The sequence below is a fragment of the Rana temporaria genome, chromosome 7, assembly GCF_905171775.1.
Source record: "Rana temporaria chromosome 7, aRanTem1.1, whole genome shotgun sequence".
In the NCBI taxonomy this organism is placed as follows: Eukaryota; Metazoa; Chordata; class Amphibia; order Anura; family Ranidae; genus Rana; species Rana temporaria.
The window spans coordinates 180,015,385-180,034,171 of NC_053495.1; the positions used below are offsets into that span (position 1 = coordinate 180,015,385).

At 44.1% G+C, this 18,787-nt stretch overlaps 1 protein-coding gene across 1 annotated transcript in view; it reads left to right on the top strand.

The window, feature by feature from the left end:
• The window catches only part of COL24A1 (collagen type XXIV alpha 1 chain), a 359,199-nt gene that overhangs the window by 92,591 nt on the left and 247,821 nt on the right, over window positions 1-18,787 (top strand). Inside the window, exon 3 of the mRNA XM_040360554.1 lies at window positions 3,733-4,976. Within this exon, the coding sequence (XP_040216488.1) occupies window positions 3,733-4,976 (1,244 nt within the window). The remainder of the gene's footprint in view (window positions 1-3,732; window positions 4,977-18,787) is intronic.

Here is an 18,787-nt window from a genome sequence, read left to right on the forward strand (position 1 = left end):
CATGTGTAATACACAATGTGATATAAAAGTGATGACCACTCCTCAATTGATAAACAATCAATAAATGAACAAAAATCAACATAAAAAGCATGATGATGAGAACAAGTCCTAAATGATGCAGTATCAGTGAGAAAAATAAATCCTATTAGTAAAAAACTATTTGCACTGAGACACCACCACTGTACACACGTAAGCAGCTTACTGGAGCTGCATGACCCTCATACAAAGAGTGGTGGAAAGTGCTTGAGGTATCGGAATAGCACAGACTGACAAAGTGTTTCTTCAGGTCACAGGGGGGATCCTCCAGCACTCAACCGATGTATAAATATGATACTTAGGTTATAGGTGGAACCTGACGGAATGTCAGGTCTTGGCTTCTTAATAAGTCTTGGATATTCCAACAGTGAAATCTTCCTACCATAAATCCTGACTCTGCCCCTGTACTCCAGGGAATGTTCCATCTGCCTTTGCTTGCTTCAGTTTTTCTTGTAGCATTCTTTATCCACAATATAAAATTAATAAAGCAGGAAAGTGTTAGCTTAGAACTGCTGTTAAGTATTAGAAGAAAGGCTGCAGAAAATGCACGGATCTAGCACACAGGTGATCAGCACCACTTCCAGGGCACCCTCCTCACCCATCAGACATATTCAGCCAATGCAAGAGGGGGGAGAGAGGGGGAGGTGAGAAAGAGAGAGGGATAATAGAGTGATCCGATGACCCCGACATTAGTATTAATTACAGGCAAATTAGGTGGCCGCTAGGCCCCTGTGAGTGCGAGGCCTTAGGCGATCGCCTAATTTGCCTAATTAGAGAGCCTCCTCTGCGTACAGTAGACTTTAGTACTGAATTAAAATCTTGCTTGAACTGTTTTCTTCTTTGGTGATAAGGCAGCCTTTTTCAACCAGGGTGCCTTTGGGTTTCTTCAAGGGTGCCTTGGCAAAATGTAAAAAATTTGCTCAAACTATATATACAAGCCAGCAAGTGGAGGAAGCCTGTCTTTTATTTATACAAAGCCACAGGTTTTCATTGTACACCATTACAACCTTCCAGTCCTAATAATAAAGGCAGGGGCGGCCCATCCATTAGGGGTGCCTGGGTGCTGCCACCTCTCTCCTCGCCACCCCCTATATTCAGTGGATAGATTCATGCATAGCATGAATCTATCCACGGCCGCGGGTGCCACCCCCTATTCATGTGTCTGGCCCCTTTCGGGTCACCGGGCATATGAATTCGAGCAGCCAGTTTTTTTGTTTTTTTGAAGAACATGATTAGAGCAATTGGCTCTAATAGGCTTTAAAATAGGGTGGACTCGGGACGGCGAGCATTGCGTCTGGAGCCCACCCAGGTGTGTTTCAACAGCGAATGAAAATTCGCTGTTGCAACACTGATCCGATCCTCCTGCCAGGCCAATCGGGAAGCAGGTATGAAACCTGTTTCCTAATTGACCAAAACGTCAGGTGATTCTATTGGATGCCTAGCGCCATGAGGAGGAGAGAGGAGACACCGCGGAAGCTGCTCCAGGAGAGGACACCGGTCACTGAAGCAGCTTTCCCCGAACCCGCCATGCGCTCACCGTCCGCATCCATGTTTGCCCCCCCCCCAAAAAAAACAAAAAACGCACCAGCCATCACTGAATAAAGGATGTCATTGGTTGATAAGGAGGACCCCTGCACAGCATCCTTGTTTTCCCCTCCCCTGCCCCTCTTCATCAGCACTGGGGTCACATTAGCTGAGTGAGGGAGAGAACCTGAGGGAGAAGAGAAACTTTGGAATACTAGTCAGTAGCAGTGTGAAAAGGGGTGTTTGCTTTGTAAGAATAAATCAACTCTAATGTTGGGTGCTCTGTGTGTCCCGATGTTGCTATGTTATGTAAAACTATTAGGCCCCGTACACACGACCAGTTTCCTCGGCAGAATTCAGCTTCCGACCGAGTTTCTGGCTGAATTCTGCCGAGGAAACTGGTCGTGTGTACACTTTCGGCCGAGGAAGCCGACGAGGAGCTCGGCGAGGAAATAGAGAACATGTTCTCTATTTCCTCGTTGTTCTATGGGAGCTCTCGCCCCGCCGAGCTCCTCGGCGGCTTCAGTGCTGAACTGGCCGAGGAACTCGATGTGTTTGGCACGTCGAGTTCCTCGGCCGTGTGTACGAGGCTTAAGTTTCATTTTTTACATTTTAGAATGGTGTGCCTTGAGACTGTGCATAATTTCAAAGGATGCCTTGACGTCGTGTCATATCCATCACACCACATTCCATATTCGCTCAGTGTATGCCAGTAAAAAGACAGAAAATCAAACAGTTCTTAATCAAGGCGATAATTTTGATCAAATTGTTTTTATTGAATGTTTTGTAGGTTTTACAAAAAAACTGAAACACAAAGAAAAAAAAGAAAAAAACACAAATAGAAAAACTGTAAAAAAAAAAAAAAGCAAATACCGTAAAATAGACAATGCATTGCAATTCCAAGCATTGCTAGCATACAGAACAGCCTACGATATAAGGATATTAAATCAAAGTGTAGTCTCTGCATAAATGGAGACATATCTGTGTCTGATTACTACATATTTCATAAAAGTGATTCTAAAGTCTTGTTTTTTTTCTGTATAAAAATTACAAACATGTCATACCTACCTCCTCTGTGAAATTATTTTGCACAGAGCGGCCCAGATCCTCCTCTTCTCGGGTCCCTCTCTGGCGCTCCTGGCCCCTTCCTCCTGCCAAGTGCCCCCACAGCAAACAGCTTGCTATGGGGGCACCTGACCCGAGCTGCTGCTCTGTGTGTCCATTTAGACACAGAGCGGTGGCTCGGCCCCTCTCTCTCCTCCTCACTGACTTTGATTGACAGCAGCAAGAGCCAAAGGTGTTCGCTGCTGTGTCTCAGCCAATCAGGAGGGAGAGTCCCGGATAGCCAAGGCTCTAGTGTAACATCGCTGGATCAAGATGAGGATCAGGTAAGTATTAGGGGAGCTGAGGGGGGATGCTGCACACAGAATGTTTTTTTTTATCTTAATGCATAGAATGCAATAAGATAAAAAAAACCTTCTAGCTTCAGAACCACTTTAAGTCCCACAAGTAACAACAATTAACTTAAGATTTTATAATGAAAATCATAACAGTTATCAAATCGAAAGAAAATGTCTAAGTACGTACACAATCAGTGCCTGCCTTTAAATCAGTGCATACCTGTTGTTCAGTTAACCATTAGAGATATGTCAAGTGACCATACATAGCTAGGAGTGCAAGTACAAGAGCATGGACCGAGTAATTTGTTCTACCCTTTTACAGTAAAATGTCTGCAACCATGCATCCCACAGCTTCTGATGTGGTGCTCTTTAAAGAGTGTAGCAATAACCTGTAGGCGCCACTCCTTAAAGGTAGGGGGAAGAAGAGACAGCCAGAGGCTTTGCATTTACATGCCAGAAATATCATTTTGGAAAGAGGGGTTCTAACATATGTGTATTTTCATGGACTGTGTACAACACCCCATTATGACCTTTAATTCTTTACCTAGAATACTAATATAGAGAAGCTTCTTCCATTTCATCTTAGGTAAATTTTGTGTAGAAATCGACATAGCTGTACCTGTTAAAAAAAAAAATCTTCATGTATGGATTTTGTCCTTATACCTTCGATAAGTAGCTAGATTTTTTTTTTAAATAGTGGTAAACATATTGGGCCATGCTTATAAAACTATGCATACAAATTAGTAATTATTGATTTTTCTCTTTATTGTAGGCATACAGACCGTTCAACAGTTACATCGTGGAGAGAGAGGGTCAATATCATCAAGGCCAGTGACAGCCAGGCCGTGGACGCCCATTACAGAAGGTCAAGGTCTTCAGTTGGCAGAGTCTGGGGTTGTTCTCACAGGAGATACAGTCATCGAATATGTTCTAGACAATGATATTCTTTCAAAATTCAGACTCCCGTTTTACTTATTGATCAGTCTTCGTTCAGACAAATCAAACAATGCTTTTCTTTTCAGTATTAGAAATAAAAGTAGGCTTTGTTTTGGTGTCCAATTGCTGCCGAGAAAGGTAGTTGTACATACGGGAGGAAAACAGTCTGTTACATTTGACTATTCAGTTCAAGATGGACAGTGGCACAATTTTACTATCGGTGTTGGAGCTAAGTCCATATCCTTGTTTGCAGAATGTGGAAAGAAGTACTTTAGCAAGGAGTCTGTATTTGATATACAGACATTTAGTCCAGGCAGCACGTTTACTTTAGGAAGGATGGCACCTCAATCTGTTCCGTTCGAGGGAGCAATATGCCAACTTGAGATTATGCCTTCGGCAGAAGCATCTGCCAATTATTGTCTTTATGTGCGGAAGCAATGTCGTCACGCTGATACGTATCGATCTCAGCCTGAAGACCTAGAGCAACCGTTGTCATCTGCACATGGGGGGAATAATGTAAATACAAAGGATGAAACAAAGTCGAAATCAGACGCTGACAAACAACCGGATCTGTTAATAAATGTTACCTCACTATATTGGCAGCAAAATGACCCCCTTAAGAATCTTTCAATGGGCCATGGTGAATCATCGTATGAAGTTGCCTATGGACAGTCAAGAAATAACAAAACATCTAATAGTAAAATCAAACAAACAAACCATCGGATACCAGTAGAGACCATGACAAAGAATATGAACTTTTCTCTGAATGCTACAACACCGTTAGAAACATTGGCATATGAAAATACATGGAACAGCACCCAGCAGCAAATAACAAAAGAACTACAGGAAGGAGCAATGGAATTTGTGAAGATCTATAACAGAACGTTGTATCAGGAAGAGAGTGACACATACAACGAATACGATCTTTGGGAGGATCCTGATATTGATGAAGGAGATAACTATGAGACTGGAAACAGCTATGACATCAACATGGAGAACTATGACTACGACTATGAGGAGTTGAATACGCTGTTTGACATGGATCATGTAAATGGAGATAAAGGGGACCCAGGGCCTCCAGTAAGTACACTATTTTTGTTTTTATCATACAGGATTTATATAACGCCAACAGTTTGCACAGTATAAAAGGGAGACAGTACAGTACAATACAGTTTAATACAAGAGGGTTAGGAAGGCCCTGCTCATGGGAGCTTTTCATTTATTAAATCAACACATTTTTTTTAAAAGTTGGACCTGCAAGAGAAGAGGATTTATACTCACCTGTCCTGTCGCCCATTTTTATGATCATCACTGTGTTCAAGATCTTGGGTCCATCTGAAGAATCAACACTTACGGGAAAGTCAGATGTCGGTGACCTCTGCTGCATACCGTGATTCTTTCCATTGACCACATTACCACAATGTACTGTAGATACAGTACGTTGTAAGGAACCACAGACTGCAGTTAGGGACCCAGCATGCGCACACCCAGAAATGTGTCAGATATGTCAGGGCCGTTGGTCTGCAAGACCATACCTCCCAAATGGGAACAAAGGGCGCCTATTAGCAAAAGTATGTAGGCATAGGACACACCCAATGCCATGCCCCCTTAAAGGAGCATTATACAAAAAAGAAAGCTTAGTTAAACCCACAAATGCATTTTTAACCACTACTAATCTTTTAAACTGTCTTTTGAAATTTCCAAATGCAGCAATTTAGACATTGAATGAAAGGTTTAGCACTGGGAAACACTTTTTGAAAAATAAATAGTGCATTTTATATACAACTATATAGATCAGACCAAAATGAAGGGACAACTGAGGAGGAAAGAGGGGCAGAGAGACTTTGTTCCAAATCAGGGATAGTTCCCCAAAATCAGGGACAATTGGGAGCTATGTGTAAGACAGTGAAGATCAGATGAATAGGAGTAGGGACAGATGAGTAAGTGTAATCCCTTTTGCGTATGTCATTTTTTTTTAAAGTCACCTAAACCCCAAAACAAAAATTTTAAATATTGCAGCTTTCCAGTTCTTAGATGTGGTGACTGCATTTGTTTTCTTTTCCCAAGCTAAATTAAAGCGGAGTTCCAACTATATAAAACATTTTTTTGGGATAAATATCGTTTTTCAAATGATATTATTTATGTCACTCACGTATTCCGGATCGATCACGTTTGATTGCTGATTTCCAATCATAAGATATATTATAATATTCTCTCCCTGGCATGTTCCATATTGCTTGTGGGCATGTGAAGCCCACAAGCACTATCTTCCGGGTTACAGTGCAGCTAAGTGACCAGCATGCACCGTCTGTTCTCTCGCATATGCAGAATCTACAGCTCGAAGTGTCCGCCCCGTTGTGATAGCAACAAAGATAAAGAAACATGGAGATTGAGGAAACGCCTTCAACACGTGACTGGCGTCATTGCGTCACTTCCGGTTTTGGAATATTGCAATAACGAGCGGCAGCTATCCATGCTGACTCCTGGGAATTATGACACATAGCTCCCAGGAGACAGTGTGCCGCCAGATATGACGGACATATCCGCAGGTGGCAGAGACAGGAAACTGCATTGTAAACTGGACTATCCAGGTAACCTTGAGGGAAAAAAATTATAATTTCCATTGCACAATCATTATGCTGCAAGAATGGAAATAGGAAGGGGAAATTGGGACTTCAAATGAGGTCTAGGGGCCAGATCCACAAAAGGGATACGCCGGTGTATCTACTGATACGCCGTCGTATCCGTGTTTCTATCTATGCGACTGATTCACAGAATCAGTTACGCATAGATATTCCTAAGATCCGACAGGTGTAATAGTTTTACACTGTCGGATCTTAGGATGCAGTACCTCGGCCGCCGCTGGGGGCATTTCTCGTCGAAATTCTGCGTCGGGTATGCAAATTAGCACTTACGGAGATCCACGAAGCGGTTTCCCTTTGTGAAGTCTCCGTAAGTTGTTAGTTTGCAAACGCAAAATTAGGGCTACTTTTACAGTTAGTTAGTACACCATGTAAAAGTAGACCCTTCTTTCCCGCGACGCTGTCAAATTTTTTTTTTTTTTCCGCCGCATCTCTTTTTTTTCCTGACGCAACTTTTTTTACCCGGCGCGATTCACAAAACTCGGCGTAACGTAACTTTGCGCAAAGCACGTCGGGAAAATTGCGTCGGGAGCATGCGCAGCACGTCCGGCGCGGGAGCGCGCCTAATTTAAATGGGACTCGCCCCATTAGATTGGGCACGCCTTGCGCCGGACAAATTTAAGTTACACAGCCGAAAATTTCTAGGTAAGTGCTTTGTGGATCGGGCACTTACAGTAGGTAGAAATTTTGCGGCGGTGTAACTTAAATAGGAAGATTTAAGTTAAGCCTGCTGGCTGTGGATCTGGCCCTATGAGTATAGCACCTCCATCCCTGGTAACGTAAATAAAAAATATTTTCCCACCCAATATTTTTTATGCTGCAAGAATGCTTTTCATGCTAAGTTATACAATTGTGTGGAACTCCGCTTAAAATTTGCCAAAGTTTCATTTTCCTAACTCCCTGTACACTGAATTGGTATGTAAAATAATCATATTAGTTTTCCCAGCTACCTTATGTGAGTTACTAAAGAATGCCTCCTCCATATGTAATGGAGACGAGGAGAGGAAGAGTGTTTAGTAATCTAAATCAGAGAGCAGCCTAGAGTGACAATCATTGCCATTACCATAGATACAGTACAGTAAGGCCTCGTACACACGATCGGTCAAAACCGATGAAAACGGACTGAAGGACCCTTTCATCGGTCCAAACCGATCGTGTGTGGGCCCCATCGGTCAGTTATCCTTCAGTCAAAAAAAAGAGAACTTGCTTTAAATTTAACCGATGGACGCCTAACCGATAGGTCAAAACCGATCGTTAGTATGCAAAAGCATCGGTCAAAAAGCCGTGCATGCTCAGAATCAAGTCGACGCATGCTTGGAAGCATTGAACTTCGTTTTTTTCAGCACGTCGTGTGTTTTACGTCACCGCGTTCTGACACGATCGTTTTTTTAACCGATGGTGTGTAGGCACATCAGACCATCAGTCAGCTTCATCGGTTAACCGATGAAACGGCCCTTCAGTCCGTTTTCATCGGTTTTGACCGATCGTGTGTACGCGGCCTAAGGGAGAGTAGCCACACTGGAATAGGACATTTTTTAGTAGTAAGAACACCAGGTAAAAATAAAGTGGAAAAGCCCTGAAAAAAGGAAACGAGTGAACTAACACATGAAAGAAGTTATAAGCTAAAATATCCAACATTTTGGAGATTAGATAGGCAGTAAATCAGCAACAAAGTCACTTTAACTGAATGCTGGTGGAAACTGTTTTGAAATGTTTAATATGTGACAAGCTAATGCTGGCTTCTGTTCAATGTAGCATCATTATTGGCTCCACAAAGAGATAGTAATTTTTTTTTTTTTGGAACGTTAGTTCAGATGTCTCGTATCTCCATGCAGTTGTGCCAAGTATTTCAAGAGGCAGTGGAGCCTTTTTCATTCTTAATTTATGAAGCTCAGATTAAAGAGAGTGGATATTGCCAGCTCTACACTATACACTTCTCTGACACAGTTTTGTCATCTTGCGGAATGTGTGAAATTATTACTGTAATGAACTGCAGAACAAACAATGATTCATACAGTCCAACACCTCCTTTCTGCCCATTCTTTTCTGATAATTATCATTGGGGTGGCCTTGTTGTCTGGCGGCCTTAGAGAGAACCTGCCAAATTTTCAGAATAGTTTTTTCTCACATGAAAGTGCCAAAATCTCCACAATGTAAAAATGTACAGCAAAAATGTACAGCATTAAATGTATAAAGCTGATAGACATAAGATAAATTACACATCAGGGACCCTTTGCTGTTCTTACATGCAGCCCGGAATCACGACCTGCTTGACTTTACCCCTCATCACCTCATAATGTTCTCCATCCTGGCAGCTCAATCCTAAAGCCATAAAAGTTACTCCCATTTTAAGTCCTTTTTTATAAAAAGTATTGTTTAAGGTTCTACAAGCTTTTAGAAAGCAAATGTAGTAGGCTTTTGAAAGGTCATAATTTACAGTATGACAGATTTAGGCAACCTTCCCGCCAACAAGATAAACACATTCCAAACTAGAGAGTGAGGCTCAATTAGGGTGAATCATAACTTCAGATACAATCTGAATTCTGCAAGAATTGTCACCTTTTAATTGTTGAGAGGTGGGCATGGATATTTTTCTTTTGCCCATACTGTTTTGAGCTCTGTTTACCGTTCTTTAAACAAAGCTTGATGCTAAACTGCATCCAAAACTTCTTTCCTTTTACCGTATGAGGCCCCGTACACACGACCGAGTTTCTCGGCAGAATTCAGCCAGAAACTCGATCGGAGCCGTATTCTGGCAAGAAACCCGGCCGTGTGTACACTTTTGGCCAAGGAAACCGACGAGGATCTCGTCGGGCCAAATAGAGAACATGTTCTCTATTTCCTTGTTAGTCAACGGGGAAACTTGGCTCGCCGAGATCCTCGGCGGCTTCACAAGGAACTCGACGAGCAAAACGATGTGTTTTGCTCATCGAGTTTCTCGGCCGTGTGTACGGGGCCTAAGGCGACTGGGCATATAAGACGACCCCCTAATTTTCCAGCAAAAAATTGGGTTTTGGGATATACTCGCCGTATAAGACGACCCCCTTCCAACACACCTCACTGTGCTCATTGCATACCTCACTGTGCCCATTGCCTAGATCTACAGATCTCCATGCCTTATCCCTGTGTGCAGAGTAAGTCTTCGGGCTTCCATTGTCCAAAAGCTGCGCCGCCTCCTCGTCCTGTTCCGTGATAGGCAGAACACTCAGTTTCCCAGCAGAACCTGTGTTCGGTGTTCCGCCTATCACAAAGGTCCTCTCATTCGAGGCTGAAGATGAGAGGACCTCCGTGATAGGCGGAAAACACTGAACACAGGCTCTGCTGGGAAACTGAGTGTTCCGCGTATCATGGAACAGGACGAGGATGAGGCGCGGCTTTTGAACAATGGACGCCCGCAATCTGACTGACTCTGCATTACAGGTACCGACTTATAAGACAACCACCAACTTTTGGGGGATATTTTTAAGTATAAAAGGTCGTCTTATACGCCAAAAAATATGGTAGTTTTGGATACAGTAGGGAAGGTTAAGGACCTCTTTCAACCTTTTATTGCTGCCTATATCCCCATTTGGTAGATATTGTTTCACTTTCTTTAACATAACAGAACTGTGGAAAACCTTCTCCAATCCAGTCCATACAATTGGTACCAAATAGAACATGAAATTACAGGAAATCTCACCATCACGAGTGTAGACGGCCATAAAAACATTACAGTAGAGTGGGGGAGGTTTAGAAACTCTGTCAGAATGTTATTGCTGTTTGTGTCCCCCTGAGGGTGACTTTTTCTTTTTTTGGCAAGGTGACAGGAGTCAGACAGAATAGGAAGGGATGCAGAATCCCTTCTGTGTGGAAAATGACAATATTTTGAATTGGAAAAAAATTCCAACCTATTTCCACTACTAGGGGGACTATGAAAAAGAGAAATTAGCCAAAGTTGAGATTTTAAGCATAATTGAACTTTCTCCCCATCAAGGCTAAACTACCTTCCCCAGATGCATGCATACCTCCCAAGCCTGTGCAATAGGTCCTCATAAGCATCTGGGGAGGGTGAAGTAGTTTAAGGCTTAGGCCCCGTACTCACGACCAAACATGTCTGCTGAAACTGGTCCGCAGGCCAGTTTCAGCATACATGTTTGGTCGTGTGTGGGCGCGAGCGGGCCGAATTCCAGCAAACATTTGCCCGCCGGGCCTTTTCCCAGCGGACAAATATTCCTGGACTTGTTTTAAAACAGTCCGCTGGAATCCTGCCCGCTCGGACATGTACGGTCGTCAGTACAGACCTACCGTACATGTCCAGGCGCCCGCCGTCCCTCGCATGCGTCGAATGACTTCGACGCATGCGTGGAAGCATTTTAAAGGCGGGCCGCCCACGTCGCTGCGTCATTGTCGCGGCGACACCGCGTCATTGTCGCGGCGACACCGCGTCATCGACGCGGCGACACCGCGGACACGCCCCGCGTATTGTTTACGCGCGGACTTCTGTACGATGGTGTGTACAACCATCGTACAGAAGCCCTCTGGCAGACATGTATGGTGAAAACGGTCCGACGGACCGCTTTCACCATACATGTTTGGTCGTGAGTACCCGGCCTTAGTTTTCCTTTTCCAGAAAATAGCCAGTAGTGAAGGGGCCCAGTAGGTAATAAAAAAACTGCAGTTTTGTAAATGTTCATCAATTTTATTTTCATACCTGTGGGCCATTTGGTCTACCCCAGAAGCCTGGCCAAAAAACTCCCAGCTTGCAATCCCCATGTCCTGCCTTGTTACTAGGATATATAAACCATTGGTTTTTAGTCCTGTAATGCTAAGAATGTGTGTCCAGCAGTCTTCACATCCAAATAACATAGCAGGAAGTAGTGAGTACTGAGGAGTTTTTTCGTGCCAGGCTTCCAGGGTGGCCCATTTGGTGTGACAATGAAATTTATTGAACATTTTACAAAGCTGCACAATTTGTTTTTAACATCTAATGGGGCCCTTTGACTAAATAGGGTTATTTCTGGAAAAGGTGAACTTTTAAGTGCCCCTTTAAGTTGGGCACTGTATCACCTAGGTCATGTGAATGCTGTCATCTGCAGTGTCACCTCCTTCATTATTGGGCTCAGTGGAATTAGTAGTTCACTATGCCCTTTCCTAAGAGTGGAGGAAAGAGCCTACATTGTGACTTTGTGCCTACATCCTAACAGTTTATATACTGTATGTTGATTGTATGAACAATTGAAAATAAGCACTGTGGATTTGGTTATCTTCGTAAGTACCCCAGAATTTAAACATTGTTGTTTTAAATCTAATTCTGGAACAGACATACAAACATGCCAGTCAGGGTAACAATTACCAGTACAAGTAATGTCACGCTAAGGGCTGCAGAGATGAAGGAGACAATAAAATAGTTTTGATCCTCAATGTCTACAGTGATAGGTGTAAACACTGTACCACTAGTGACAGGTCAGTGTGGTGACAGACCATGAAGCAATTATCATTATATCTAAACAGGCATCAAGCCAAAGCAGTCTGAGTTTTGGCAATTTAAATACAGGCATAAAGCTGAAAGCAGAGGGAAGACAGATAAAAAATGGGAACCAAGGAAGCAGGGCTGAGGTCAGGAGAGTGAAGCTGATGATAGATATCCTCTTTTGCATTATTATTTTTATTATTGTGAGCCACACAATTGGCAAGGTTACAGTTTTCAAGTTGGAACCCCATGCTTTTCTCACTGCAGCAGCATTGTTTGTAATCCCTAGGGCTTCTTAAGAGGTGGCTAAGGGTTCCTTGAACCGTTGCTAATTGACCTCCCATCTGATGATGGTTCTACAGTTCCGGGTCCAACACCACTTGGCAGAGCTATTAACATGACTGCAGGTGGGGCGATCCAACCACCACTATAAGGGGGAACATTCTTCCCACTGATCACCAATGTAAGCCGACTTTTCCCAATGGACTAGTCTTAGTTGGAGTTGCCTGAGACCTGAAAATTATTTCAAAGGGTTCTTCTGGGGTAGAATTGGTGAGAAAAGCTTGCTTAAGTGGTTGCCTGAAAACCACTGATCTGAAACACTGCAAACGTTATTTTGCCCAATAAAGGTCGATAAATATGCAAAAACTTGTATGTTATGGGAAGCTCAAGTCACGCAGTATTTTCACCCTTACTTTAGCTCTCACACCAATCATTGTTTCTGTCTTTGAGAGCTGTAGATAAATACTGAATGTTTCTGGTGATCTGTGAAGGCAAATAAAATACAAGTTCAGCATGTGCCTAGCAGAGAAGAATGTATATGCAGAGACATAGCTCTAAGCTATATATCAGTATGGAATATGCAGGGGGATTGTGACTAATATCCTGTGTCTGCTGCTTGCATGACACCTGAATCGGGCTGTCTGCCAACACCAAACCTACCCCCTATCATTAAAGGGAACCTGGACTGAGAAAAGACATTGGCTGGCATTATTGAACCCTATTTTAGAAAATGCTAGTTGTTAGGCTGTTATATTGATTTGATGGCTCCAGTCACTTTTGAATCACTTACTCAAAAGACTACACTTTTTATACAATTTATTTTCGCTGAAGTTTAGGTATGGAAATGTTTACAGTTAAATGACTCATCTTGGACCAAAATATAAGCATGTATGTGCTGTGGGATCCCTCAACCCTGCATAAGCTGGAAATCACTGTAGTAGACACCAATATATGGTGATTGCCGCTGGCTTCCTGGTCCCTTGCTGAGGGGCTGACCTGCTGCTTGTTAAACACAGGAGGCGGCCAGCTCAGCATGGGCACCACTCAGAGAACACTTTGCATTGTCTCAGTGAATGCAAAGTGTCCTCTGATTGGATGAGGTTGAGATCACGATGTGACTGCCCCGTATCTCCACCTTTTCCAATCAGAGATAGCTTTGTATCCATTGAGAAATGCCCCAGTTTTGGCTGCAGTCCCAACACTATAAATATTTGAAAGCATCCACAGTGGAAGCATATGCATTATAATGGATAGATAGAGGGCAGATGAGCCTGGAAGAAGCCCACCCCTCCTTAAAGGCACAGGGGCGCAATGGACACCCAGGATTTAGCACAATGGCAGCAAAGGTGTCCAGTGTGTCCCCTCACCAATATTTCAGCAGTAAAAACAAATGGCCTCTGCCCTTACCTATAACTGAACTTCGCAGGAAGGAGCACATGGAAGGGCGACGCATTTCAAACAAAACCAAAGAAAATGCCTAGCTCAACTTACTGACCAGCCTGCACCCAACCAAATGATCCTGTTTAACAGGGGTTTAGTCTGAAAACATTTGCAAATACATGCGTAAGCAGAGCCACTAAATGACACCCCAGTAGCAATTAGTTGAGCTGGGGATTTTCCTTGGTTTTGTTTTACATGTGTCACCCTTCCATGGGCTCCTTGCTGCAAAGGCCAGTTATAGATGGGGCAGTGGCCATTTGTCACTACAATGCAGCAGTGCAGCGGCTCAGAACACGACCCAGAAGCTTGAAAATCACTGGAGTAGCGGTGCCTACTAGTTATTTCCAGCTTCCATGTGGATCTCACAGGTGCAGGCACATACATACGGGGCCAGGTTCAGAGAGCTTCGCCTATCTTTAGGCAGGCGTAGCGTATCTCAGATACACTACGCTGCCGTAAGTTTGAGCAGCAAGTTGTGTATTCACATAGAACTTGCGCTGAAACTAACGGCGGCGCAGTGTAACTGGGCCGGCGTAAACCCGCCTAATTCAAAATAGGCTGGTTGGGGGCATGTACTATGTAAAATAGTAGTGACCGTGGACGTATCCCAGTGCGCATGCTCCAAATGACGTTGGCAAATCGTCATGCTTTCGACGTGAACGTAAATTACGTCCAGCCCTATTCGCGAATGACTTACGCAAACGACGTAAAAATTTCAAAACTCGGCGCGGGAACAACGGCCATACTTAACATAGGATACGCAGCACATAACCCTCATATAGCAGGGGTAACTTTACGCCGGAAAAAGCCGAACGCAAATGACGTAAAAAAAAAGCGCCGGGCGGTCGTTCGTTTCTGAATCGGTGGAAATACTAATTTGCATATTCCTCGCGTAAACATACGGAAGCGCCACCTAGCGGCCAGCCAGAAAATGCAGCCTAAGATACGACGGTGTAAGACACTTACACCTGTCGGATCTTAGGGATATCTATGCATAACTGATTCTCTGAATCAGGCGCATAGATACGACCGACCGCACTCAGAGATACGACGGCGTATCAGGAGATACGCCGTCGTATCTCTTTTCTGAATCCGGCCCACGGTACTTACCTTGGTCCAAGCTGGACCAATGTAACTATGTAGATGTAGAAAAGGCCATTCCTAAATTTCAGCTTTAATAATTTGGTGCCCTTAAAGTCCCTTGTTTTGCATAATATAGTTATGCTAGGTTAAGGCCTACTTCACACGGTTGTTTACATGCATACACCGAATTTCAGGGGCAAGAATCAGTGAATTTTTGAGGCTGGGGTAATAGGCTTATGCGAACAGCAGTGGCTGCTCAGCCTGTACAAAGCAATGACAGGCTGAGAAGAGCCTTTGCTGTTCACATGTATCTTCACAACCAGCATTTACGTGCGGTTAGAAATGGATGTCTAGGCCTGGACGTGTCAGGGTCACTCATCTGTCCCTAACCGCATTTAACTGCTGAGCGTGCAGATACATGCAAGCAGCAACCGCTTGCAGCCTGTCATTGTTTTGTACAGGTTGATCGGCCACTGTTGTTCACATACACCTCTCATCACAACCACAAGAATCTGCTGATTCTCACTGCTGAAATCCAATGTATGCATGTAATCACCCGTATAAAGGAAGTCATAGGAATCTGATACCTGGATTAAACCATTTATATTACTTTACTGCTGTTATAAACAAAACAAAATAACTTCCATTTTCCTTAAAGCGGGAGTTCACCCAATTATGTTTTTTTTTTATGTTTTCCCCTTAGATGGATGCTCGTTTTGTCTAGGGGAATCGGCTAGTTGTTTTAAAATATGAGCCGTACTTACCGTTTTCGAGATGCATCTTCTCCGTCGCTTCCGGGTATGGGTCTTCGGGAGCGGCCGTTCGTTCTTGATTGACAGTCTTCCGAGAGGCTTCCGACGATCGCATCCATCGCGTCACTAGTAGCCGAAAGAAGCCGAACGTCGGTGCGGCTCTATACTGCGCCTGCGCACCGACGTTCGGCTTCTTTCGGAAAATCGTGACGCGATGGATGCGACCGTCGGAAGCCTCTCGGAAGACTGTCAATCAGAATAGGAATGCCCAGTCCCGCAGCCCATACCCGGAAGCGGCGGAGAAGATGCATCTCGTAAACGGTAAGTACGGATCATATTTTAAAACAACTAGCCGATTCCCCTAGACAAAACGAGCATATATCTAGGGGGAAATAGTGTCATGTGCGGGTGAACCTCCGCTTTAAGAAAATGCTAGTTGTCTGTCTGTCTCTAGTTTCAGAACAAGCATGAAGTCACAACAGCTAATCTGCATGCTTGTTCTGAGTCAGTGATTTTGGAAAAGCTGGGTACCAACTTGACGATCAGGCATCAGCCCATAAAGTTATGAGTCAGTTGGCTATGGAATGTGTCTGGACCTGACACGTGACCGTGTAAAGTAGAGGTCATGGTGGGAGAGGTGGCTGTCCTCGCTCTTCTCTCCCCAGCCCCGCCATAGTGGTGCACACCATGTACAACATGAATAATTCTGAACCATTTTCCGAAGTGTCAGGTTTGTGATAGTGACCACTTTCTTCCTCGTCACTGTCTGCTTCAGTGGTGCTGAACTTCAATCATCCAGGTCTTCCAAGAGCATGTTTTTCAAATCTTCTTACAGATCTCTAAATGAGATCATTTGAAATGTCTTCATGAGTTATTATTTAAAGCTAAACCCTTGGCAGCTTTGTATGGGGAACATATCATTAAAGCCTGACCCAACATAATTTTTTAACCTCCAGAAGGTTTATTGCTGTGTCAGACTCCTCTGGTGAGATTTCCCTCTGTCTCCCAGTGACTCCTCTTTGACACCAGGAGAAGGAATTATGGGAATGGGATCACTGGAAGACAGAAAAAACAAACCTAAAATAGGTTCTATTCTTTAAAAAAAAAAGAAAAAATTGAAAATGTGTTTTCTTTGTTATCACTACATTGGAGACATTTAGCACTGACTAACCTTCCCTGGGACTGATTGGCTGCAGCAACTGATCACAAAACTGGCTAACATGTCCTTTTGACAGAAGTCAATTAAACAATCTATTTTTGTTGAGTGGGGGAGCCCACACACTGAACAAAACTTGGCTGGTCCCTTCTGAACTAGTTGAATTTTGATTAGTGTTTGGCCAGCTTTAGAGACTAGTAGAGAAAAATACCTGTTCTGCTGCCAAAAATTCACTTAGCTCCTAAACCCTGCAGTGGGCTGACGAAACAAAATATTATTGTTGACTGAGTGGTGCCAGCCCTGCCCAGCATCTTTTTGATAAACTACTCAAGCCACTCACACACTCAGATTTGTACAACATAAATACTAATCATTATGTAGTCCAAAATAAGAACTAGGGACATATAGGCCCAGATTCTCGTAGACGTGCCTATCTATAGGCGGGCGTAGCGTATCTCAGATACACTATGCCGCCGTAACTTAGTGAGGCAGGTCCCGTATTCTCAAAGAACTTGCGCCCAAAGTTACGGTGGCATAGTGTAACTGTGCCGGCGTAAGCCAAAGTAGGCTAGTGTGGGCGTGTTTTATGCTAATGAACCGTGACCCGACGCGATTGACGTTTTTAACGAACGGCGCATGCGCCTTCCGTGAACGTATCCCAGTGCGCATGCTCAAAATTACGCCGCAAATAGTCAATGCTTTCGATGTGAACGTAACTTACGTCCAGCCCCATTCACGGACGACTTACGCAAACGACGTAAAATACGACGCTGTTCGTACGTTTCCGACGTCCATACCTAACATGACTTACCCCTGCTTTATGAGGGGTAACTTTACGCCGGCATATGTCTTACGTAAACAACGTATCTTGCTACGCAGGACGCACTTACTTTCGTGAATCGGCGTATCTAGCTAATTTACATATTCAACGCGGAAATCTACGAAAGCGCCACCTAGCGGCCAGCGTAAATATGCAACTAAGATACGACGGCTCAAGAGACTCGTATCTTAGCCAAATTTATGCGTAACTGATTCTAAGGCCCCGTACACACGACTGGATCGATCCGCTGGGATTGATCCGCGGATCAGTTCCAGCAGATAGATCCGGTCGCGTGTACGGCCTAGCGGACATTTTCAGGCGGATAAAAATCCAGCCGACGGATTCCCAGCGGATAAAAATTTCTTAGCATGCTAAGAAATCTATCCGCTGGAATCCAGTCCAGCGGACTGATCCGGTCGTCTGTACAGACTCACCGGATCAGTCCGTCCGCTCCCATCCCTCGCATGCGTCGTAATGATTCGACGCATGCGTGGAAGTATTTACCTCCAGGGTCGCGGACGTCGCCGCGTCATCATCGCGGCGACGGCGCGGCCACGTCACCGCGGATGTATTCTGCGGGGATTTCGATCTGATGGTGTGTACAGGCATCAGATCCAAATCCACCAGAGGATTTATCTGCTGGAAACGGTCCGGCGGACCGTTTCCAGCGGATATCCTCTCGTCTGTACGAGGCCTAAGAATCAGTCGCATAGATACGACGGCTCTCATTCGGACTTACGATGGCGTACATGGCGGTACGCCGTCGTAAGTCCTTTGAGAATCTGGGCCACAGTGTGCAAAGGTCAAAGGACAGTTCTGAATTTCTGGCAAGGTTAACAAACAGTGAGCAAATAAAATAAGTTCATACTTAGGATTTTCATCCTCTTTAACGAAGCTAGTGTAAGTACCAGAATCTGTCTTGATTTTTGCCTCCTGTGATCCATTCTACAATAAAGCTTATACTGGGAGAGGAAGGGGGAAGCTCTAGGAGGGAATCATACTCTTTTACATGCACATGTGATGACAGGGAACATGCTGACAGGAGAAAAGAGTAAATATAAGGATGACCTCATCAGTGTGCTGCTTCTCCAGTTAATAGGTTGCGGGCATGTTCTTGACCATGCCATGGGCTGCTGTGGCTGCAGTGGAGGTCAAGAACCTGGCTCTGCTGTTTGGTAGGGTTTTCTGGATTACAGAACTGACTGTATAAAGTTAAACATTATTTGGCAGGCAAAACAGTTACCTTATACACTATATTGTCAAAAGT